Here is a 23911-nt window from a genome sequence, read left to right as displayed (position 1 = left end):
GCATCCTCCCATGACCCTCTACCACTGTGCCAAATTTCACATGGATTGACCAAGTCAGTGAGGAGAAAAACATGGAACAGACACACAGAGTTTTCGTCATTATATAGTAAGGAAGATAGCAAGATACAGCAGCTCCTCGCGAGGAGTCTCCCTATATCATCAATTGTTAGACAAACCACTCCACCTGTAATTTTATTATCCCCAATTCTCCACCTGTGAGCCTTAGATAAAGGAATTTTAATGTAAGGCTCTTTAGTCCACCCAAAAGGAACAGTTTTTATTGCATGATACTAATTTAGGACAATAACCATCTGCTTGACTCACCTATAAATATATATAATGTATTAAAATATAATATTTACATAGAAACACCACATACAGGCACAAGAATAAAGTGCTGTCAGCACTATTAGACACCAAAAAGATCATAATGGCAGCAAATTTTGATGAAATAATCCAAATGTTTATGAAATGTGTGTCAGGTTTGTGGTTCACGGCCTGATCCCAGGAGAGACCTACACCTTCCGTGTCCAAGCCGTCAACGTCTTTGGCCTCAGTGAGGAGTCACAGGAGTCCTCTCCCATCGCTGTGATGCCGGCTCTCGGTAAGAGCAACATCATTTTTAATAAATGAAAAGTGCTTTAAAAAATGCTAGTAAAGCTGGTAGGTTGTAAAGAAAATGTTGGGTGCAAATTAAAAACTGTTTCAAAAGACGCCGATGAGTACGTTGGTAAAAATGTACCTGAAAACAAAAGGTAATAAGATTACTATCTTACAATATCATACTCATGTCATTATTCTGTCCAGGCAAAGGGGTGGATTATGGTATGTATGAAATAGTTGATTTTCTCCCACCTGACTTACCCACAGCTCCCACTGTGTCCACTTTCACTCTGCATTATGTGCTTTAATCACAGAATTGCATATTTTCAAAGTCACCATACACAGTAGTAATAGAATACACTGCTTGGTGCCACAAGGATCACAAATAAAACCCACTTGTACTGTTTAAAATTACTGAGCAGTTATTCAGTCAAGGTGCTAAAACCTTCTGTTAGATGTGTTTTTAAATTGCTTCGTGGTGTTGTGGCAGCTTAGATGAATCTAGTTTGAAAAAGCAAATGCGCAAAGGGCACACAAAGCTCACAGTTAAAGCTGGGGTAGGCAGTTTTATTTTGGCGTCATTGTGCAAAAATCCCATAATAAACTTTGAGCATGTTGTAATTCAAGTAGACTCAGAGAAAGCTAGACTTCTGCACCTCCTCTTGGCTCTGTTTTCAGGCTTTAAAAAATCTAGCCTGTGACAGAAGACTGGCCAATCAGAAGTCATTTCAGAGAGAGGGCGTTCCTTTTGGCTATTCTACAAATAAAGACACGTCCCCTCGGTGAAAGCCCGATTGAATGACGGAGAATCCTGCAGAGACCGTTGCTATCCCAGCATTTGCAACAACTGCCTACACTGCAAAGCAACTCAAAAAAGGAAGATGAGCTTATCAAAAAGAGAGTCTGACAATAAATGAAATAAAACATGTACTGGATGAGCGTTTAGCTTTCTGCTAACCGGAGCTAAAGGCTCACAACTACAGTTCACTTTTATGTAGCTAACGATAGAGCCTCCAATCACAGTGTGTCCTCGGTCTAACTCCTCCGCTGCCACAGACCACCTTGCCATGAGCAGAGTGGGCAGCAGCTCTAGAAACTGACCTCCTCCGAAGCTGCTGCCCACTCTGCTCCCAGTGAAGCAGTCCACAGCGGTGGGGAACAAGGCGGAGGGACGATGAGGTGGCTAGCTAGCTAAGAGAAAGAGCTCAGCAAGGAGGGGCTAAGTGACTGAGCTGTGTGCAGCTCTAGAATGATATAAGATTAAATAAATGAATGTATTGGAAACACAGGGTTACTGTATGAAGTGCGTGCATATGCCCATGGTGGCCTGGTGGGAGGGACTCAGGACAGAGATGCGAGACCTGCAGGAGTAGGGTGTATATTCTTGTAGTGCTTTTCCCAGATCCCTGCCTACCCCAGCGTTAACGGAAATAATGAAACACAGATGTATTTTCTCATTTAAAATACTGATTACAACTCTGTGTAAGGGTGCCAATGAAGTATCTAAAATGCAAACTAACATTAAATATTCTGTGTGATTCAGCAACTCCCAGCGCTCCCTCTGGCATCACCATGCTGAGCAGTGACGGCTCCTCCATAACTGTGGCTTGGAGGAAACCCAAACACAGCGGCGGCTCCAAGGTCAACGCTTACTACGTTGACAAGAGGAACACTGACAGTTTGGTGTGGCAGGAGTACAACCTTCAGGCCGTCACGGAGAGAATGTGCACGGTGAGTGGCATCAGTCATACTTTACATTATACATTCATAAAACTGGTAGATGTACATTTGTTTAGGGACATTTTAACAAAAACTTTTACAGATCTGATTGTATGTAAGAGTGTTTTCATCAATTATAAGGAAGCATAAATCAGCTGATTGAGTCTGACAGCTTTAGTTCATTTTTAGATGACAGTTTTTCAGTCCCTTCCTGTCCAGTGAAAACCATATATCTCCAGATGTGTTCATGTTAAATGTTTGTGATAAATTGAAGGATGAAGTGTTTATGCGTTGAGAAAATTCTCTCAGTTATTAACTGAATCTAATAATCACACCTCTCTCTCTCTCTCTCTCTCTCTCTCTCTCTCTCTCTCTCTCTGTATCTTCAGGTTGACAATCTGACGGAGGGACAGTTCTACGAGTTCAAGGTCCAGGCTGCTAACATGGCCGGTGTTGGTGTGCCCTCAGAACCCAGCACCCCGATGAAATGTGAAGCTTGGACCATGGAAGAGCCAGGTGGGAGAACCATCACTGCTTCTTAGACAATACACTGAGCACTGAACACTGACAGCTTTAACGCTGTTAGATAGATGCTGTAGGTGCTATACCGTAGGTCTGCCTGTTGTTGTAATGACTGTCCTGGTTCCTCTGTTTTCAAATATGAATAATAAGTAAGATTTTTATTTTGAGAAAAAGAAAAATATACCAGAGCAGCTCTAAGTTTCTCGTGTCATACAAAAATTACATTTATCGCTTTTTGGTGGGTCTTTAAGTTAAACCAGTGCCCCAGAAACGTAAAAGATAAGAAGATCCCCAATGTGGAAATTCAGGTGTTGCAGAAGCACAAGGACATAATAAGAACAAATGCATAGAGAAAGTAAAAAATAAATAATTACAGATTAAAAATAAACTATATGAGAGCAATTAAAGTCAAAATAATACAGTACATACATTTATATACATATAAATGTGCCATAAGTAAGGTCTAACTGTCTTATGCTGGATATGACAAAGTAATTAATCCAGATCAAGATTGATATTATTGTCCCACAAAGAGGGAAATCTGTCCGGGCTAATCTGGGCTCTGCACCCATACTGCAGCCATAAAAATACAACATACAAATTATACGCCAAACGCAGCAATAGTAAATAAACACAAAAGATAAATAAATAACATTATACGCTAAAAATACTTAATACTATAGTTTTTGTGGCTGTAGTATTAAGTCGGTCCATCCATCCATTTTCATCCGCTTATCCGGGGACGGGTCATGGGGCAGCAGGCCAAGCAAAGCACCCCAGACGTCCCTCTCCCCAGCAACGATTTCCAGCTCCTCCTAGGGGACCCTGAGGTGTTCCCAGGCCAGATGAGATATATAATCCCTCCAGCGTGTCCTGGGTCTGCCCCGGGGCCTCCTACCAGTGGGACGTGCCCGAGACACATCTAACAGGAGGCGCCCAGGAGGATCCTGATCAGATGTTGAACCACCTCAACTGACTCCTTTCAACATGAAGGAGCAGCAGCTCTACTCCGAGATCCCTCTGGATGTCCGAGCTCCTCCTCCTATCTCTAAGGCTGAGCCCAGACACCCTAAAGAGAAGATTTCAGCCGCTTGTATCCGCCATCTCATTCTTTCGGTCACTACCCAGCGCTCATGACCAAAGGTGAGGGTTGGGACGTAGATGGACCAGTAAATCGAAAGCTTTGCCTTCCGGCTCAGCTCCCTCTTCACTGCGACGGCCCAGCCTAGCGCCTGCATCGCTGCAGAAGCCACACAACTTCACGCTCCATTCTGACCTCAGTCGTGAACACAACCCCGAGATACTTGAACTCCCTCGCTTGAGGCAGTAGCTCTCCCCCAGCCAGGAGAGGGAAATCCACCGTTTTCCAGAACCATGGCCTCAGATTTGGAGGTGCTGACTCTCATCCTGACCGCTTCACACACGGCTGCAAACCGCCCCAGTGCATGCTGGAGGTCACGGTGTGATGGAGCCAACAGAACCACATGAGATGATGAATTATATCTATAATGAACGGGCGTTTTGTTTATGTTCTGATCAGCTGGTTTATTCGACTTTGTTGTGAAAGTGTGACTTTACTTTTCAGACAAACATTAGAAGTGTTGGAGATCAGTTGGTGCCAGTTGCTAAAAGACAATGATAACGATGTTCTGATTCCATTTAAGGCACTTGAAGTTAAAATGGCATGAGACAGAACACTGCTGGAGCTAACCAAATTTCAGAAAATGCAGGTTTTCAATGAACGTACAAAAATAGACTACAAGGCAACTTCTTGTTATTTGCAGTTCATACACAGAGGCTTTAAAAAGCTTTATTCATTAAGGTGAGGTCACTTTTAATTTTCTCAGAACTGAAATCAGGAAAAGAAAGTCAGGTTAATGAATAACCTCTATCACAGCAGCCACACCACAGCCAAGACAGTCTTAGTCCTGCTCATCTTTTAATTTTTTGAATCTTACCTCCAGGCCCAGCCTACGACCTGCAATTCAGTGAGGTCAGAGGTCACTCCCTGGTCCTCCTGTGGAAGGCTCCAGTCTACACCGGAGCAGGTCCAGTCACTGGATACTTGGTGGACATGGCCAAGAAGGGCTCAACAGAGTTTGTTTCTCTGACTCAGGAAGCTGTGAGCCACCGTTACCTGCAGGTAGGACACAGTCTGTCCCACTAGAATTAAAGCATAGGGAAGTTTTAATAGCAATGAGGTTGGTAAACTGAATGTTTGAATTAGAAGCTTGAATTAAGGTCGTGTCACTCTCTACATGTAAAGATGTTTCCATGGTGTCCTGCAGGTGACCAGTCTGGTGGAAGGTGAAACCTACGTGTTCAGAGTTCGTTCTGTCAATTCAAAGGGTGTTGGAAAACCTTCCCAGATGTCTGAGCCGGTCTGTGCCAGAGCTCTTCCAGGTAACGACAACTTAACACTGCTCAACTTCTACTGATTGCTTGTGTGTCACATGTTTTATACTAAGCACAGAATACCTGTTAACGTGTCATTCAGCTAAAAGACGCGAATAGTCTTTTAGCAGATATGAATGTAACTGCCGATCTATGACAATGACCCATTTGAAATACCCAAATTACATCACCATACGTCCTTGTTGAACGTGGACCTGAGTTTCATATTTACGTTTTTCTGTGTAATTTCTCAAACAAATACAATTTTCATGCTCACAGGCACTAAGGAGATTGTGGCCGGCGTGGACGAGGAGACCGGAGACATCTTCCTGTCTCTGGAGGCCTGTGAGATCAGTGAGACATCCAAGTTCGTGTGGTCGAAGAACTACAAAGCCATTGGCGACTGCCCCAGGGTCGCCGTCACAGCGAAGGGCAGAACGTAAGCTCCCTGTAATCCTCGACACGTCACAGGCGCTTCAGGCGGAGCACAGAGGTCATAGAGGGAACGATAATCTTAAAGAAAAAGTTACTGCACAGAGGAACTCGTAAATACAGCAGAGCAAACAGTGTGTTCCCCCTCAAGGCTTCCTGTGGTTTGCTCTCTGTCAGTGTGTCCTCACTGAGCTCACAGTGGTAACGTGCCACTGAACAGGATCATGTCCGTCTGTTTCCTGTTGTCAGCGCTCACAACCAGATAAGTAGTCATAAGTTAAGACAGGACATGTTGTTTGTTGTTTGTTTAATATCTGAACTTTTTTGCATTCAACCACAACAGAATAACGTGATAGTTTGAAAATATCATCAGAATTTGGAAAAATTGCATCGACTGAATAAAGGTGCCGAGCTCATTAATTTATCAGAACAGTTTGCAGAGATGTGTAATGCTTTATTTTACAAGTCCTGTGGATGTTTCCCGGAAAGAACGATGTAATTTGGTACTAATTACAGGAAAATTAGAGACTGTTGTTTAGTTTAGTTGTGTTGAGTTTGAAAAGAGTGATTTTTCAGAGGCGTTTACTTGAAAGAACTTTCCATTTAAAAAATGATGGTTATTAATTTAATTTTGGAAACTTTTTCCCCTTTAAATTAAATTGATTGTTGCTAGTGGTGCACTTAGTGCCATTTTGAGATACTTTTCTTTTTGAGTATTTTCATCTTCCAATACTACTATAATATCCTTTATAATACTGAACATCTCAAAACAAAATATTGTGCTTTTCACTTCAATACATTTACTACTCACTAATTTGAGAACCGTAGGTACTAATTATTTTGCACATTAATTATACCAAATAAAATCAACAGATACTTTCTGATGTATTTTTTAAATGACTCAGCAGTATATCAAGTAATGAAAATGAGTGTTGTCTCAAATCAAACACGGCCGTTGTGCACTCACCGGAAATGACGACCGCAGCTGTTAGCTAGTTAGCAAACTAGCATTAGCATTTGCGTTATCGTTCGCGGTACCAAATCATTACAGACTGCTGATTTAACCCAGTGAACATACTGCTGGCTTATACCTGACGACATTATAGTGGTGCTTAGTGCAAAAAACACATGTATATTTGTACAATGCAGTGGCGTTCACGGTCGCACTGTCCTCGGCCGCTATTTCCAGTTTGAAAAGTGGTCCCTCCCCTTCCGCTACATAGCCAAGATGGCGACCATTAAGGGCGAGAAGTGAGACCTTTTTGAGTGCACCATCTGGGTACTCATAGTACACTGCATTTTTCCATACTTCTCAGTGTGAACGCACTTATGCACTCAAAATATTAAGTGTAAGTACAGAAGTACGCGATTTGAGACGTTAGTTTAGCATTTAATGAGAATTAACTGACTGTAAGTGTACAAACTGAACACTGTCTCTAGTTCACACACAGTGTACACTTCAAAACTACATTTTTAGGAAACCTCTTTTTAAAAAGACTGGAAAATAGAAGGGAAAGTACAGATGATAAAGCACCCTAAAATAAGACAAAATGTAAGCTGCAGTTAAATACTTTGTCTCAAACAAAATGTTTTAATATCATAACATTTTAAGTATGCTTTACACTAGACTACAGTAAGAAAACACTGCAAACTTTAATAGTTGCTGTGTTTGTTTCTCAGCTCCAGACTGACGTTCACCAACCCCGATAAAGACGATCTGGGTAAATACTCCGTGGTCGTCACTGACACAGATGGAGTCTCTTCCAGCCACACTCTGACTGAGGACGGTAGGTCTTTTTACTTACAGACTAATGTAATGAACAGCGAGCAGTTTTTTCAGTCCTTCTCATTAGGCTTTGTTGTCCTGGTCTGTTCGTTGCTCACATTGTTGTCTTGAATCCGTTCTGCAGCCCTGAACACCATGCTGGAGCTCAGCTACGCCATCAGACATCCAAGTGAGTATTTTGCAGTAGCAGCAGACCTCCTGTATCAGTTAAATTAACACCGCTCTCTAAGGATCCTAAACTCTGTGTGTCTTTTGTTTCTGTGCAGTTGTTCCTCTGAAACACGGTCTGAACTATGAGATTTTGGAGAAGGGTCACGTGCGCTTCTGGGTGCAGGCCGTCAAACTGTCCTCCTCTGTATCCTACAGGTTCATTGTTAACGACAAGGAGGTCACAAGTGGGGAGGTAAGGCTTCATTGACATTCATATCGACTTTGTTGTACTTAAAGGGTAAATTCTGTATTTTTCAGCTTGGATTTTCACATGTTTTTGTGTCTAAGTGACTACTGAAGACAACAATTTTTGAAATTAGTCCAGTGTTTAGTGAGATTCCTGCAACTAGCAGCAGCAACACTTCATTCAAAGTCGACAAAATAAATCTCATAAAAACCATCTTGGTTTGTCTTTCTGCTGTTCCAACAATTACCAGCTTTAGTTTGGTTAAAACAAACCCTTAATTCACCCAGTTAGATGTGAAAGTATGCTGGCTCTGTACAAACTAAAATTTTTCCTCTCTCTCTGTGTAAATATTTACCTTGTTTTCCTCTCAGGGGGTTAAGATTAGTCACGATGTGGCCACAGGAATCATCCAGATGACGGTGGATACATTCACCAGAGCCAATGAGGGCACTTACACCGTCCAGATCCACGACGGCAAGGCCAAAACCCAGAGCTCTCTGGTTCTGGTGGGAGACGGTGAGGCTTTCTTCACCCTCACATAACTGTCAAAAATTAGCTGATTCATTTTAAGCGTGCAGTTTTTTTTATCAGATCGACATCATGGTACAGATTATTACAATGTGACAAAGGAGGAGCAGTGTGAGACAGGTTTATCTATGATGTATACAGTTATTAAGACAAATGTGTGTGTTTTATTGTGGGTGTTTTAGATCCAAATTCATTTAAATGTTAATATATATTAATTATTTTATAGAAGTAGCTTAATGAAATTCAGAGAAATGATATTCCCTGAGTAAATACATGTTTTCTGGTGGTTCTTCTTCTAGCACACAAAGGTTCTCTTAAACTAAACCATTGTTAGCCTACAGTATAAGACTATATAAGCACTTGTCGAAGGGGCAGCATCAAGAGAAGTAAATAAACCAGGCAAACTTCAGAGATCCTTCAGTCTGAGAAAAATAAAAAATCTTGGGGCCAAAACATAATACTTAAAAATTCTGGGAATGAAAACAGTTAGAATCAAAGATTGTAAATATTGGCTCATGGTTGCATCACCAAGATGCTGTAGCAGCTCTTTTCAGTCCTCATTTGGTGTACTGTTGTTGTCTCTAAATCATTTGGTAAAATCAGAATGTAACATTCTTGATTGTGACACTGTTGTGTTTTCCTGTTTCAGTGTTCAAAGTTGCTCTGAGGGAGGCCGAGTTTCAGAGGAAAGAGCACATCAGGAAGCAAGGTACCAACACACATAATAACCTGGAAACACTCAGGGGCGAATCTACAAAGAATGGAATGTGGCCGCTGACAGCACCATAAATTGCAGATCATTTCCAAATACGATCTGCTTTGTCGTAGGGTTCAGTTCACAAAAGATATTGCGCTAATGATAGCACAAATGTGCCCATGAAGGTTTGCAGCTCAACACAGTTTGCCCACTTTTTGCCTGATTGCAGTTATCCACATGGCAAAGTATAAATGTCGTCTTTGCACCAAGAGCACAGTAGGCAGATCAATGATGGAGACAAAAAGTAAAACTGAAATTTTCAGACCCTGAGCTACGGGTCCTGACCAACGAGGTGCAGAGACATATACCTCAAAAGTTCAGGCAAGGAATTTCAATGTGACAGAGAGAAACAGTAGTTGGGATTCAATATCCCAGTCTGCCAGTCAGTACGTTTACATGACACTTGAAAAAAACGAATTATTGCCTTAATCCGACTATAACTGGACAACTGAAGTGCATGTAAATGCGTTACTCCAACTAATATTGGAGTTCTCCAACTCCGATTAAGACACCCAGATAATGCGATTGGAATTTGAGTTTCTCCGGCATGTATACGCCTTAATCAGAGTTAAACTAGACAATGCATGTGCGCATGCTCCACACCCCCCGCGCTGGCGTATGACCCCGGAACAGACAAGACATGCTATTGTTGTAGCCCTCCAACAGCATACGGCGTTCTTGTCTGCCTCTCGAAATCACCATGACCACGAGGGATAGCGTGCACCTTATCTGCACAATCAGTAACGCGTACATTACGTACGAGATGAACAAAGCTGTACGATTATCCATCTTGCTGTTGTTCGAAAATGCCGGTCTGCCGCCTGACTCCAGTTGTTTATTATTAAGTGACGTAATAGGTCAACCGGAAAGGGGGCCGTATTAACCCGCTGAAACGACGCATATCGCCACCTAGTGTTGAGGAGGAGGACACGTTCCCGTCAGTAATTCGATTTTCTCAGTTGCATGTAAACTGGGACAAGGACAGAAGTCCGATTAGACGCCAAAATCGAATTTTGAGCATAGCTCGATTAAGTTGTGCATGTAAACGTACTGAGTGCTCTCCAATCACCACTAGTTCTCTTAAGACGCTAATAATTTCACAGTAACTGCGTGTGGCTGTAAGCGCTGATCATTGTGAATTTGGCTGTTTTTGCAGTGATGCTCATTTGCATAGAAAGGGGCCAATTTTGTGCCAAATGTCTGCAAATTATGTGATTTAAATATGTGCAGACAGCACATGGGCACCAAGAAACTATTTCCTTGGCAGTTCAGTCAAGGGTGCATTTCATCCTTTGCGGATGCTTTGAGAACTACATGAATTTGAGAATTTAGTGTACGCAAAAGCCGTGCAGTCCTTTTGTGGATTCTCCAGTCATTGTGCAACAGATGCAACAAACTACACACACAAAAGCTCTTAATTCGTTCTTAGCAGGATAACTCAAAATACTTTTACAGGATGTCCATGACGTCTGGTGTGAAATTAAGCCACAAGCAGATGCAGGGGTTTTTTTAAAGATTGGCAGAGGACATTTTTGGTCTGGTCTTATCATTTTTGTTTATTTTAATGCAGACCCAAATGTATATTAAAATTATTAAAGTAAATATTTATATGGTTTAAAACAGGCATATCCGAAGTCAAGCCCCGGGGGCCAATTGTAACGGCCGTCAGCTTGACTTTCGAAATATTTTGCCGCACAATATTGATTAATCAAGCAAGATCACTTTGCATTTATTGTCCTTCACCTCACAATGGCAGGACTATCATACAAAGCGCAAAGTCGACAGCATGGGCCGCTGCTTTTAGGTGCAGTGAAAAGTTGAATACATTTTTATTTAAATTTTAAGTTGATGTGAGAAGCAGCAGGCCCACAGGTATTGTGGCACCCATGTGGCACCCATTCAAAAAAGTCTGGAGAGGAGGATTGTACAGCACTGGAGGAGAGCTTTGTATTTTAATTTCATTCACTGTTGCTCTTTATTTTCTGCAACTGATTCAGTTCACTTTTATTTGTATAGCCCAATATCACAAATCACAATTTGCTTCAGAGGTTTTTAAATAAAATACAAATTTTTATGATTCCACTTTGTCGTTTTAGGTCCACATTTCTCTGAGTATCTGTACTTCACCGTCACTGATGATTGTACTGTCATGCTGGCCTGCAAGGTAACAATCAAATCACCTGCTCTTTCACCTTTCTTATCACTTCTTGTTCTCTTAGTAAAGCTAAATCATGTGTGTTTGTTTGTTTGTTTGTTAGGTGGCCAATGTGAATAAGGAGACGTCTTTCCATTGGTACAAAGAGGATGAGGAGATTGTTCCAGAAACTCCTTCCAATGTCATGTCCGGAGCCTGCGCTCTCCCCATCCCTCTGGTAACGACTACAACTTCCACGCCAAAATACATTTATTCTCACTGTACTTTGATTTTTTTTGTTTTTGCTTTGATTAGATGCTAAATTGCATGTCGTTATATCAGAACTTAAAATCTTTAAAAAAAAAAATTTAAATCATCCATTAGGTGCTGGAAGGAAGCTTCTTGACTCTACGTGTTTATTGGTTTCCACACAAATATTCATTATAACGGACTCATGATTGTGGGTCAAAGCAATAATCTAACTGAACATTTGCATTCGATATAGCCAATTGTAGTTGATTTGCATTTAATAAAAAGTGTGAAACTAATAAAGATGTCAAAAAAAGTCAGGCAATTTCACGAAGTTTTACAAATTAATAAAACTAAGCTCTGTTGCTCAAAGGTAGTAAATGTTGTGGTTAAAGCTTTAACTCAACAGATGATGCTGTTTGTTCACCTGAAATGCTTACAAAATAAACAGTATATGCAATAAATGAATCTACATTCCACAGAATAAAAAAATCCAGTAAAAATAAAAGTTAAATTTATGATAAAGGAATCAGCTGCTGTCTCTCTACTGTGTTTGCAAAAAATATTAAACGTGAAGCACAAAAACAAAACCCCATCTTACTTATTTATGAAGGTTTATATTTACTTGAGAGTTTTTGTGTGTTTAAAAATATACAGATGCTTTTTTCATGTTACTGCTGCCTGCTGATAAAATAATCCGTGTTTTTTCCAGTTCTCCAGAAAAGATCAAGGCATCTACAAGGCTGTGCTCGGCAATGACAGAGGAAAGGACACATCTACGTTTGACATCTCAGGCAAAGGTACGTTCTCATTGGTCAGACGCAGGTCACTTACTTTGGTGTTTATTATCCTTATAATAAAGCTGTTATAATGTGTTTTGTGTCCTTCCGTCTGTATTTGCAGTGTTTGACGACATTATCAATGCCCTCGCCCAGATTGCTGGTGAGTCTGATCAGCTGATTTACATCTACATCTCTTTGTGTCCTTGCGTTGTTCAGTGTGTATGACAGGATGTAATGAGTGTGTTCTACTAGCTTGTTTATGGTGCACAGTAACCATGCAAATGTCATTACTGAAGACATTTACTGGAGTTTATCCTCAGGATTTACAATGAATCCAGCTCTTCCTCGCTGCTACATGCACCTCCAAGTTGATTTAGCCTGAAGGTCTCAATGTCTCCTCTCCCAAAAAATTAGATTTAACCTTTAAACAAGGAGTGAAAGACAGCCTGAGGGAATCTTTGCAAACTATTTGAGAAGCCATCTGTACAGTGTTGTGATCAGATAACAAATGGCTTCTTCTGGGGTAGAAGTGCTTGGCAAAAAAAACTTGAAAGTAGAAACAGAGGGGCAGAAACTCTCCAGAATCAACTGGAAAAACATGTGCACAAAACCCCTCCTATACAAAATCACTACAACATAACTTTAGTACATAGTGTATACTTAAAAGTTGTGCTCAACTGCACAGAACACATCTTTAGCTTCTGTTGATTTCCTCTGACTGTGTTTATTTGTGTTTGTTGCCATCAGGTGCGTCTGCCTCTGAGCTGGTGATTCAGTGCACACCAGAGGGCATCAGGCTGCAGTGCTACATGAACTACTACACAGAGGAGATGAAGACCATCTGGAAACACAAGTAGAGTTTAATTAAATGTTTTGTTTGACTCCACCTAGCACGTCACAAGTGTACAGGATATTGATCTAATATTTACATTTACAGCTGAGACGTAACATCAGTTTGCCAGCTGTCTAACTCTGTTTTGTGTTTGTGCATTTTGACAGAGTAGTGTTGTCTCAAATCAAACACAGCTGCTGGCAGCTTTTCTTCTTCTGCTCGGCAAATTGCAACCAAACATCTATAAACACCAAACGCAACTTAAGTCCACAGATCACAATGCTTACACCACAACACATGTAACATCAATGCCTGATGATGAAATATGCGACTGTTATGGCCCCGAGACACCAAACTGGCTTCAGAGAGCTAGCTGCAACGAAAGCTCCCTGTGTCTCAATCAAACAGCTGCACATGAACACACAGCATGACTACAGCCAACCTCCAACCAGCACGTACATTCTGCACCTAAGGGGAAATATCTCCACTCCAGTCTGTATTTGTCATTCAAAAAGAGACAGTAGTTAGCCAGTTAGCACATTAACAACACAGTATAATGTTGAACTGCTGAAGAGCACAAGAAAGAAATGACAAATAATCTTGCCTAATGGAACAAGTTTGTTTTGGTCTCTCTCCCTCTTGACTTTAGCTCTTTGTTTACTTTCCTCACTCAGTTTTTTCTTGCTGAACTGCCAGTCAGAGTGCAGTCTTTTATCGACGGGCTCCGCCATGGCTAACGTCCATTCAACATGCTCAATCAGCCCAAAATAAACCAACAGGGGGGCAAGGGGGTCGGACACACCACACCAACTGGGGCAACAGACACTCACTGATGTCCCAACACTGACTGACAGCTAACTGTCGGTTTGGTGTGTCAGGACCTTTAGATAGCTCACAAGCTAACGTTAGCACTTGCGTTCGTGGTATTACAGAATCAACCCAATAAACAAACTGATGGCTTCTATCCAACGAAAGCATTGTGATGGTGAAAAATGTGTACCATGCTTTGGTGTTCAACATGGTAGTCTCCTCCTCAGCTGCCATGTCATCATTTGAAATGTGTTTTTGGTCCCGCCCTTTCCAATACTTCTCAGTGTGAACGCACGTATGCACTCAAAATAGCAAGTATAAGTACAGAGGTATCAGATTTGTGACTCAGCAACACACACACACACTGTACAGCACAGTACTGTACATGGTACACTCCCTGAGATGCTGTACATACTTGCAGTATTTCCAACCTTTAATTGACACTGAATCACATTAAACAATAATATTAATATACGTCGTTCTGGCTGCTCATCGATCAAAGGGCGTTTTGTTTTCTGTCAGCTGTCAAAAGCAACACACCTCAGCTGATTTATTATGTAATGGTTTTGTTTAGGAAATGTAGTGCCTGATTTATTATGTAATGGTTTTGTTTAGGAAATGTAGTGCTCTACATTCATTTTCCTCTGCACACCTTTGACAGCTTACGTTACTTTTCAGATGACCATGTATCTGTGATGTTAAATATTTGTGATAAACTGAAGGATGTACTGTTCCTTTATGTGTTGAGAAAATTCTCCTTCTTCTTTAAGACCCAGTGAAATGAAAATGACTGTTCCCGTCCTCCTTCATCTCTCGTTACGTGCCAAATATGTACCAAAAAATCAGTGTCAGAGCCAGCCTCAAGTGGCCATTCAACGAGCTGCAGTTTTTGGCACTTCCGCATTGGCTTCACTTGTCATCCCTGGAGGCTGTCGCTTGTTTAAACCACACCGCACTGGTTGTGGTTTTTGTAGCTATTAGCTAACAGCAATATGAAAAGCAATAGGAAGAGATGTGTGTTTGGATATCAGTGGACAAAACCTGTTTTCATTTCCACATCAATGTGGCTGAGGTTTAATTTATTAATGTCCTTCTCACCATCCTCCTGATCTAACTGTGAAGGAGGCATGTGTGGAGTCAACAGTTTGTTGAGCAGTGGAGTTCTGAATCAAGCCAAAGTCTAAGCCAGCATTACAATTACTTGCAAAGGAAAATGCTTCGTCACAAAGCTGTAAACAGAGCTGTTTTTCTGACGCCATGAAAAGTAGACTTTATAGAGAAATGTGGTTCTTACATAACAGCCACGCTACAAGCATATGATGATCTTATAGAATATGATGCATTGCTGTAGATTAAACTACCCAAATGAGCACAACCATAAACATCTACAGCAGTAAAATGCAACATACACATTTATGCAGCAGGAATATTAATCCAAAAACATCACAAAGAATAGTAAAACTGCAAAATCAGTACTTTCATGTGCTAAGTACATTTTGCTGATACACACTTTTACTTAAAGCCGCTACAAGGAACTTTTAACTGGATGTGCAAAAGTCTCTCGTTTCTGCTGATGTCTGTGCGTGACCTACAACAGCAAATGACACCATCGGTGTGAAGATAAGTTATTTCTATATAGTGTATATCCATACCTTTAGGAAACTGTCTCCGGGTCCGCCCCAGGTCGCTTCCAGGACGAAACGATTTACGACACTCAGACGGCACACGTCATCTTACCTAGCTGCTTACATTTATAGTGACTCTTATAAATAGTCGCTATTCCTCCTCCTCAACCCGACGTCCGCGGGGAGTTAAAATAGCCGCAATCATGTTCTGTGAAAGCACTGGACTCACCAACAGTCAGCCACGTCTCAGTCACACAGAGAAAATCCAGTCCTCGGGAAGTCAGGAAATCCTTCAAGATAAACGTTTTGTTTGCTAGCGATCTAGCATTTACCAGCCCAATCCTGGCAGGAGCCGGTGGGTCCACGGCTTTAGCTGTCCAGGGAGCCACACACAGAGGCCGCAGGTTGCGCAGATTCACCCCGCGCCAGCAGGGACGAGGAGAGCAGGGGCCGCGAGGCTGGAACACCTCATCTGGCGACAGGTACCAGCCAGGCGTTGACAGGGTCCAGCGAGTCCCGAGAAATAAAGAGGCGAGGCACCGCTCCATACTCAGTCCAAGAAGCCGTGGAAGTACTCACCAAACAGGCCTTCAGCCTTACCAGCCGACCGCTGCGTTTACCCCGGCGGCAGTGGCGCTTACGCCGGAGAGGTAGAGCTGGGGCGCAGCAGAGGTGAGCTGGGATCCCCGATAGGAGCGGGGGCAAAGTTTTCCCGTCTTGTTGTTTCATTCATCCCCAAAACAAACACATGCGCGAGCCAGGTAAGCGTCTTTACGACAATACGCGCTAGAGCTCATGGGAAATGTAGGCTTCATTCCGGCAAAACACTACCGCTTTTGTCCACAGGGTCGCCAAAATCAACTCAAAATGAAAGTTCCTTGTAGGGGCTTTAACTGAGGTTTCAAATGCAGGACTTTAACTTGTTGTGGAGTATTTTCACAGTGTGGTATTAGCACTTTTCCTTAAGTAACCTATCTGAATTATTCTTCCACTGCCTGCAGGGAGAGTAAGATTGCCTCCTCTGAGAAGATGAGGATTGGAGGCACAGCTGAGATGGCCTGGATGCAGATCTGTGACCCGTCTGACAAGGAGAAGGGTAAATACTCCATTGAGATCTCAGACGGCGTGCAGACTCACACCAGAACCTTCGACCTCGCCGGACAAGGTAAAGAGTATTTTCATTTTACTCTGTAGTCAACGTTTTCCCTTTCTTGATTTGTTTTGATGTTTTCTATGTTATTTATGTATTTGTATTTTACTTTTTGTTACTGTGTTACTATAAAACTTTCTGTGCAAAGTAAAGTCATGAGCTTATTTTTCTTTTTGCAGCATACACCGATGCATATGAGGAGTACCTAAGACTTAAGTAAGTTATTTGACAAACACTAGTTTGTTGACATGTGTCTTTAAACTGTATCCAGATCATGTTAATCATCATGATATTCTTTTATCTTTCAGGGCAGCTGCATTTGCTGAGAAGAGTGAGTATATGATTATTTATTATCCTGCTAGTGCTACAGAGAGAGAGTTTATTTCTTTAGACACTTACATTTTTAATTAAAGGGGTGAATTTACAGTTTAAATACAGTTTATATTTTATAGTTTACTGTTGAATTGCGTCATGATGTTTTTAAAGACTCCTCAAGTGACATTCTGAGCATTTTCAGAAGTCTTTTCCATTCAAAGTACAAATTAACATTAAATTTCATAGTCCTTTACATTCCTCCTCTTTGTCCTGCTGTACATCTCCACCATGTTACACTTTCTTTTTTCTGGTTAGTACAGAAGTAACACACATTTTATTTCCTCCCCTCAGACCGTGGCAGAGTGGTCGGGGGCCTGCCTGATGTGGTCACTATTATGGAAGAGAAGGTGAGGATGTTAAACGTGTCAATAATATATAAACTGACACTGTTACACATTCATTTTGTTTAGGGGTTTTGTTCACAAGCCAGCAGTAATAAAGAAGTCGAGGTGCTGTACCTGCCTGGCAGCATTCCTGTATGAAGCAAGGGCTGGAACAAAATGTGAAACGTCAAAATAAGATCCATGGGCTGTCACTTGTTTTTATTTGTTATCTGGTTGTGCAGATAGTTGAGGCTTTATGTGATTCTGTCACCTCAGTACAGTGGAGCTGAATGGAATTTTGTTTGTGCAGCTAAAAAGACTGAAAAACAGCATTTATGAAGGTGAGCAGCAGTGACTCTGTATAAAAACAGCATCTGTTACAGCAGCTGTCATGGGGAAAAATCTGGACCAGTTATAGGACTTTTTGTCTGTGTTAGTATAAAAAAAGGCAACAAATCTTATATTTAATTTTATTTGCCTTGATAGAAAGTTGTAAAACCCAACTCAGTGTCCACTTACCAGACTGTTTCTGAAGCAAACTGCTTTTTCCAAGGACGAGAATGAACTTTTCTGCTCATCTGTTGAATAATTTGAGTGTCACAAATGAAATGCCCTTCACTGCATTGATTCACAGATTATTTTCATTTTTACAGTTTAATTTTTTACGTAAGATTAACAAGTAATTTACAGGAAAAAGAAGACATTTAAATCTTACAAGCCCTTGGGGGGGTCCCCATCCCTAGGCTGGGAACCAGTGCTCGAGGGATTAGTGGGTTTTCTGTAGTTTAGTCTGAAGCTGTAGCTGATAACTTTTATGAACATAACTTTTTATCATATTTGCTGGAACTGTCACTACATCCACACAGTAGTACGTGAGACGGATAATATGTGGGAAGAAAAAAAACCATATTACTTTGTCTCATCGACTTCTTTTAGTGGCATTTGCAAGAATCCACTGCACATGTATGACAACAGCCAATCAGAGTCCTCGTTATCAGGTGCTCGTTAACTGTGATCAAACTGTCAAACAAGGCAGCGCTGATCAAACATGAATCAAGTGCCTGGTTTCACAGTTTGACCGCAGTTCACAAGCAGTGATTGACAGCTGTGTTAGAGACTTCTCGGCTCTGATTGGTTTTTTTCCAACAGCCACAGTGGATTCTAGCAAACACCATTAGAAGCACTACGAGGAGGAGGAACATGATTTTTTAACAGATCATCTGTCTTATGTTCTGCTGTGTGGATATAGTGACACTTTAAGCAAATACAACAAAACCTTATTTTCATACAGAAACCACCTGTGGGGCTTTTAAGGGGTTTTTAGTGCAGTATTTAAACAAGCCTACATGAATAAACTTTGACTTGAGTTGACTCTCGACCCTCTCCAGTCTCTGAGCCTGACCTGCACCGTGTGGGGCGAGCCGACCCCTGAGGTCACCTGGTTCAAGAATGAGCAGGAGGTCGCCTCCACCGAGCACACCAGGGTCATGTTCGATGGCGGCAAGTTCGCCAGCCTCGTCATCAACAAAGTCACTCCCGAAGACTCCGGCAAGTACAGCATCAACGTACGGAACAAGTACGGCGGCGAGTTCGTCGAGATCACCGTCAGCGTCTACAGGCATGGTGAGCAGATCCCCGAGGCCAAACTGGGACAGCCCAAATCGGCTGCTGCCACACCTGCTGCTACACCTGCAGCCACGCCTGTGCCCAAGTCCCCAGCTCCCCCTTCCAAGACCCCAACCCCCACCCCTAAGGCCCAGACCCCAGCGTCTATGAAGAGCCCGACTCCAGCCTCTACCCCCGCTTCCACCCCAGTCCCCAAATCACCAACCCCAACCCCAAAGTCCCCGACTCCTTCTCGCGGCGCCAAGTCGCCCACCCCACCTAGATTCATGAAGTCTCCAACCCCACCAAGGAAGTAAACCACGGTGGTGACGTCTGAGGGGAAACGATTTCTGTTAGCAACGCTGATTTATAGCATGAGTGTGAAACCACGAGGCGTTAAAGTTTATTAGATGTAGTCGCTGTTTAAAGTCCCATTATCTGAACTTCTGGACGACAACTTACACAGAACAGGCTTCTAACCCGTGTCGAGATTCTTTGCGTTCCAGCGTTCTCTATAATTTCTGAGAACATGTTGCAGGATATATATAGATGCAAAAGAGGGACTTTTACAGCAGCTGCTATCATGCAGTAGATTTCCTTTTCAGTTACATATCTTTCCGCTGTGCTTTTAACACAGACAGGAAACAGGCACAAAAACTAAAAAAAAAAAAAAAAACAGGGCCGATATTTCTGTTCACTCTTTGAAAAGCTGCACCTTCCACTGTGAAACGTTGGTGGAACGCCTGTATACATTTATTTTGTTGATGTTAAAGTATAGTTCCCGTTTCTTATAACTTTGGTCACGATTACGCAGCCTTGCTTCTGTCAGTGACGTCACTGAAAAGAGGGCGTACAGGTGAAGAAACGAGACATCACACGAAAGAAAAAAGCTCGACAGGTTAGACAAACTGAAATGGAAGAGAAAACCAGGGCGAATAGTGAGATTGTCACTCAAACTGTCGTCATAAACGTCCATCACAGTGTACAGACTGACCTTCTGGTTCAACCTGCTCATTGTAGTTGTGCGCACACAGTTTCCTGTACGGTGAAGGATTATTAACGACATTTCAGGGGTGATAACGTCTGAGTTTTACCTGATCGTGTGTCTTCCTCCCACTTTAGCGATGTCACCATGTTTCCTAGATTTTATCAGTTTACCTGCTGAGTGTGAAGTTATCATAACCAGTAATAAGAAGACCAAACTGTGGGAATTACACCAAAGTTCTTATAACCTGGAATTAGCCTTTAACCTGGATGACCTGGTAGTTTGCAGGTACAGAGCTGGTGTATGTTGTCAGCGCCTGGGTGGGACATTATCACCACATACCAGAATATTTTTTTGTTTTTCTCTGGGGTGATGATGGTTTCCCCCTTAATCATACTTCAGTCCCAGGTAGCTCATCGTAAAGAAGCCAGTTAGTGATCCTGTGAAGTAGTCAAGTCAGTAGGAAGTATTCACTTCCTACCCTGGTGTCTGTGCCAGAGAGGTCTGTCTGTCTGTCTGACATGTTGTGTTTCCCCCTGTTGCTTTGTGATGGCAATAAACTTTACTCATCAGCCTCCTTCTGATGTCTTTGTGATTGATCTCTCTGTCTCAGCTACACAACTGTTGAAATGTTTGTAAGCAGCTGTTAAATTTATGTTTTCCTTCTTTCCTTTAATAATGGCTATTTTAACAGAGTAAAAAACAATATGATTCATATACATATGAAATAGTGTGGGCCCCAAAAGAAGAATGAAATGATTCAAACCTCCATTTAGTTGATGATCACTCAGTGTTGCCTGAACTTGGATTTTGAATTTGTTTTCCAGTCCAAAAAAGTGTCAGTAACCCTTTATCATCATTAAACCACAAAGGTTCAACTTGTCTCTAAACATTAAGGTAGTCCATTTGTCACTGGGCTCTCTTCAGTCCACTCAGTGGTCAGATTGAAGAGGTTTAAACTGATTTGTCAGTCCTAGTACGTCCAGCTGACATTCCAACAGCGCTATCTCTACAATGATCTGATTGTGTTGTGAAGTTTGATGAAGAGCTTTGCTGCTCTTCAAATGTGTTCATTCAAACTTTTTATAGGCAATATTGTGCTCTTGACACTGAAACAGGAACGTCTTCTTTTTTTTAATTGTTCACACGCTGATGCGGAGCGTCCAGTTTCTTTGACCAACAACTGGTGATTTCTTCTTTCAACTCAACTCAACTCAACTCAACTTTGTTTATAAAGCGCTTTAAAACAACCACAGCTGAAACAAAGTGCTGTACATAGGAGGTCATAAAAACAACAAAACAGTGATATAATAAAAAGCAGTTAAAACAAAACAAAAAAACAGCAACAAACAAATAAAAACAAATAAAAACAGAGCGAGGTCTCATGCTGGGTTAAAAGCCAGTGAGTAAAAGTGGGTTTTAAGGTGGGTTTTAAAGACAGACAGTGAGGAGGCCTGTCTGATGTGCAGAGGTAGACTGTTCCACATTTTTGAAACAGCAGCAACGGAGAATGCACGGTCTCCTCTAAGTGTTGGACGAGGGTTGGACCTCGGTACCTCAAGGAGCAGCTGATCAGCTGACCTGAGGCACCGGGCAGGGGCGCAGGGGTGAAGAAGCTCAGAGAGGTAGGGCGGGGTGAGGCCATTTAAAGATTTAAAAACAAATAAAAGGATAAAGGATCTTAAAATGAACTCTAAAGTGCACAGGCAGCCAGTGGAGGGAGGCCAGAATGGGTGTAATGTGCTCTCTCATTTGTACTCCAGTTAGCAGACGAGCGGCAGCGTTTTGGACTAACTGGAGACGTGCAAGGGAGGACTGGCTAACTCCAAAATAAAGTGCATTGCAGTAATCCAGCCGAGATGTAATGAAGGCATGGATTACTGCTTCAAAGTGCTGATGTGCAAGAAAAGGCTTCACCTTCGCAAGCTGCCTGAGGTGAAAGAAAACTCGACTTTACAACTGCACTAATTTGACGGTCCAATTTAAAATCACTGTCCATCTTAAAACCCAAGTTAGTAACAGTAGACTTTGCATAAACTGCCAAAGGACCCAGATCAACAGGGGAGGAAACACAGGAGCCGCTGGGGCCAAACACCATCACCTCTGTTTTTTTTTTCATTAAAATTTAAAAAGTTTAGGGCCATCCAGGCTTTGATATCTTCAAGACATGACAGCAGGGGTTTGAGGGAAAAGGCATCGCTTTTACTCAGAGGGACATATATCTGGCTGTCATCAGCATAGCAATGAAAAGCGACACCATGCTTTCTGAGGATAGACCCTAGGGGAAGCATATACAGGGAGAAAAGCAGGGGTCCTAAAATTGAACCCTGTGGGACCCCATATAAAAGCGGAGCGGAGGAGGATTCACAGGCACCAAGACCAACACACATAGTCCTGTCGGCTAAGTAGGACCTGAACCAGTCCAGGGCGCTACCACCAATGCCCACTAGCTGCTGCAGACGTTTTAACAAAATGTTGTGGTCTACAGTGTCAAAGGCAGCGGTCAAGTCGAGCAGGACAAGAACAACATAGTTGCCACTATCATTTGCCATTAAAATGTCATTAAAAACTTTTAAAAGGGCAGTTTCCGTGCTATGCAAAGTTTTAAAACCAGACTGAAAAACCTCCATAATATTGTGATCATCAAGGAAAGTTTTTAGTTGTGCATAGACAATTTTCTCCAGGATTTTAGAAATAAAAGGCAACTTGGAGATGGGCCTGAAATTTGCTAAAACAGTGCTATCTAAGCCAGGCTTCTTCAGCAAAGGTTGTACTACTGCATGTTTGAAGCTTACTGGGATAACACCAGAGGACAGGCTGCTATTTAAAATGGTCAGAACCGACTGCCCTATAGTAGAGAAAACTTCTTTAAAGAAGTGGGCAGGGACCACATCGCGAGGGGAATCTGATGGTTTAATATGGGCCACCACATCCTCAAACAGTGACAGACTCACAAGTTCAAATCTGTTGAACACAGCTGTTGCTCAGAGGGATCTTTGTCTCTTTTCAGTCAGGTTGAACTATTGTACAGGGTTTTCTTTTTCATTGTACAGAGAATGTTCTTCAACCTTAAAACATAGAAGACCTTTCAGACACATTGAGTCTGACTGTACCTAATCAAGCTTTTGTGGCAGGAGATTACGAACTTTTGAACCGACCCAATCCTCAGAGTAAATGTTGGCATTGTACCTGCATACCACGGATACGTTACATTTGTACATTATTATGTCGCCGATGCGTTGAAAGATTGTATTTTAGCAATGCTGTGTTAACGTGTGGTTAGTTGTAGGCACAAACACGTTTAAGAAAAGGTCAGGTTTTGGTTTAAAATAGTGCCCTCAAAAGGGATAGTTTGGGGGCACTACCCAGCTGGAAACGCAGCAATGTCTTGGTGAAAAACAATCACTTAGCGTAGCACTCTCGCAGCAGTAAACACAGTGATGGCTTGGTAAAAACCTACAGCTTTCCATGGCACTATCCCAGCAGAAAACTTAGCAGTGTCTTGGAAAGAAACAGCCACTTTTCTTGGCACATCGCAGCTGGAAAAGCAGTGACGTCTTGGAAGAAAAACAACCACTTTCCATGGCACTATCTCAGCTGAGAATGCAGCGATGGTTGGTAAAAAATTACGGCTTCGCAGCAATGGATCGCGAAAAAAACTCCAAATTTTTAGCCATAAAACTGCTGGAGACGCAGCAATGACCTGCTAAAAACAACCAATTTTGATGTTTGTTGGTCTGGAACAGTGGTCTGCAGCTTGGACAGTGTCTCGCTAAGTGTCACACCATCCACTGTCTCCTCAACCTCTCAATGACCACGTCAGCTCGTACACTACATCGCTTTAGAAACGTTAATGTGATACAAATGGAACATGCAAATGTGTTGTATCAGCAGTTTGCAGAC

At 42.0% G+C, this 23911-nt stretch overlaps 1 protein-coding gene across 2 annotated transcripts in view; it reads left to right on the top strand.

Annotated features, from left to right (window-relative positions):
- Positions 1 to 20585, top strand: part of myom2a (myomesin 2a) — a 47423-nt gene extending 26838 nt beyond the window's left edge. For both annotated transcript variants that reach the window (XM_050043317.1, XM_050043318.1), the window contains 21 exons: positions 483 to 604; positions 2147 to 2334; positions 2712 to 2838; positions 4809 to 4987; positions 5133 to 5247; positions 5518 to 5677; positions 7351 to 7457; positions 7581 to 7625; positions 7723 to 7859; positions 8225 to 8369; positions 9031 to 9090; positions 11235 to 11302; positions 11397 to 11510; positions 12234 to 12321; positions 12425 to 12463; positions 13051 to 13156; positions 16572 to 16735; positions 16900 to 16936; positions 17029 to 17051; positions 17387 to 17442; positions 18807 to 20585. In XM_050043317.1, coding sequence (XP_049899274.1) covers positions 483 to 604; positions 2147 to 2334; positions 2712 to 2838; positions 4809 to 4987; positions 5133 to 5247; positions 5518 to 5677; positions 7351 to 7457; positions 7581 to 7625; positions 7723 to 7859; positions 8225 to 8369; positions 9031 to 9090; positions 11235 to 11302; positions 11397 to 11510; positions 12234 to 12321; positions 12425 to 12463; positions 13051 to 13156; positions 16572 to 16735; positions 16900 to 16936; positions 17029 to 17051; positions 17387 to 17442; positions 18807 to 19340 — 2614 coding nt within the window. In that variant the 3' untranslated portion in view covers positions 19341 to 20585. The remainder of the gene's footprint in view (positions 1 to 482; positions 605 to 2146; positions 2335 to 2711; positions 2839 to 4808; positions 4988 to 5132; positions 5248 to 5517; positions 5678 to 7350; positions 7458 to 7580; positions 7626 to 7722; positions 7860 to 8224; positions 8370 to 9030; positions 9091 to 11234; positions 11303 to 11396; positions 11511 to 12233; positions 12322 to 12424; positions 12464 to 13050; positions 13157 to 16571; positions 16736 to 16899; positions 16937 to 17028; positions 17052 to 17386; positions 17443 to 18806) is intronic.
- Positions 20586 to 23911: the final 3326 nt, after the last annotated feature.

This window comes from Epinephelus moara, chromosome 5 (genome assembly GCF_006386435.1).
Source record: "Epinephelus moara isolate mb chromosome 5, YSFRI_EMoa_1.0, whole genome shotgun sequence".
NCBI classification, from domain to species: Eukaryota; Metazoa; Chordata; class Actinopteri; order Perciformes; family Serranidae; genus Epinephelus; species Epinephelus moara.
This window is presented reverse-complemented; position numbering and strand designations above follow the sequence as displayed.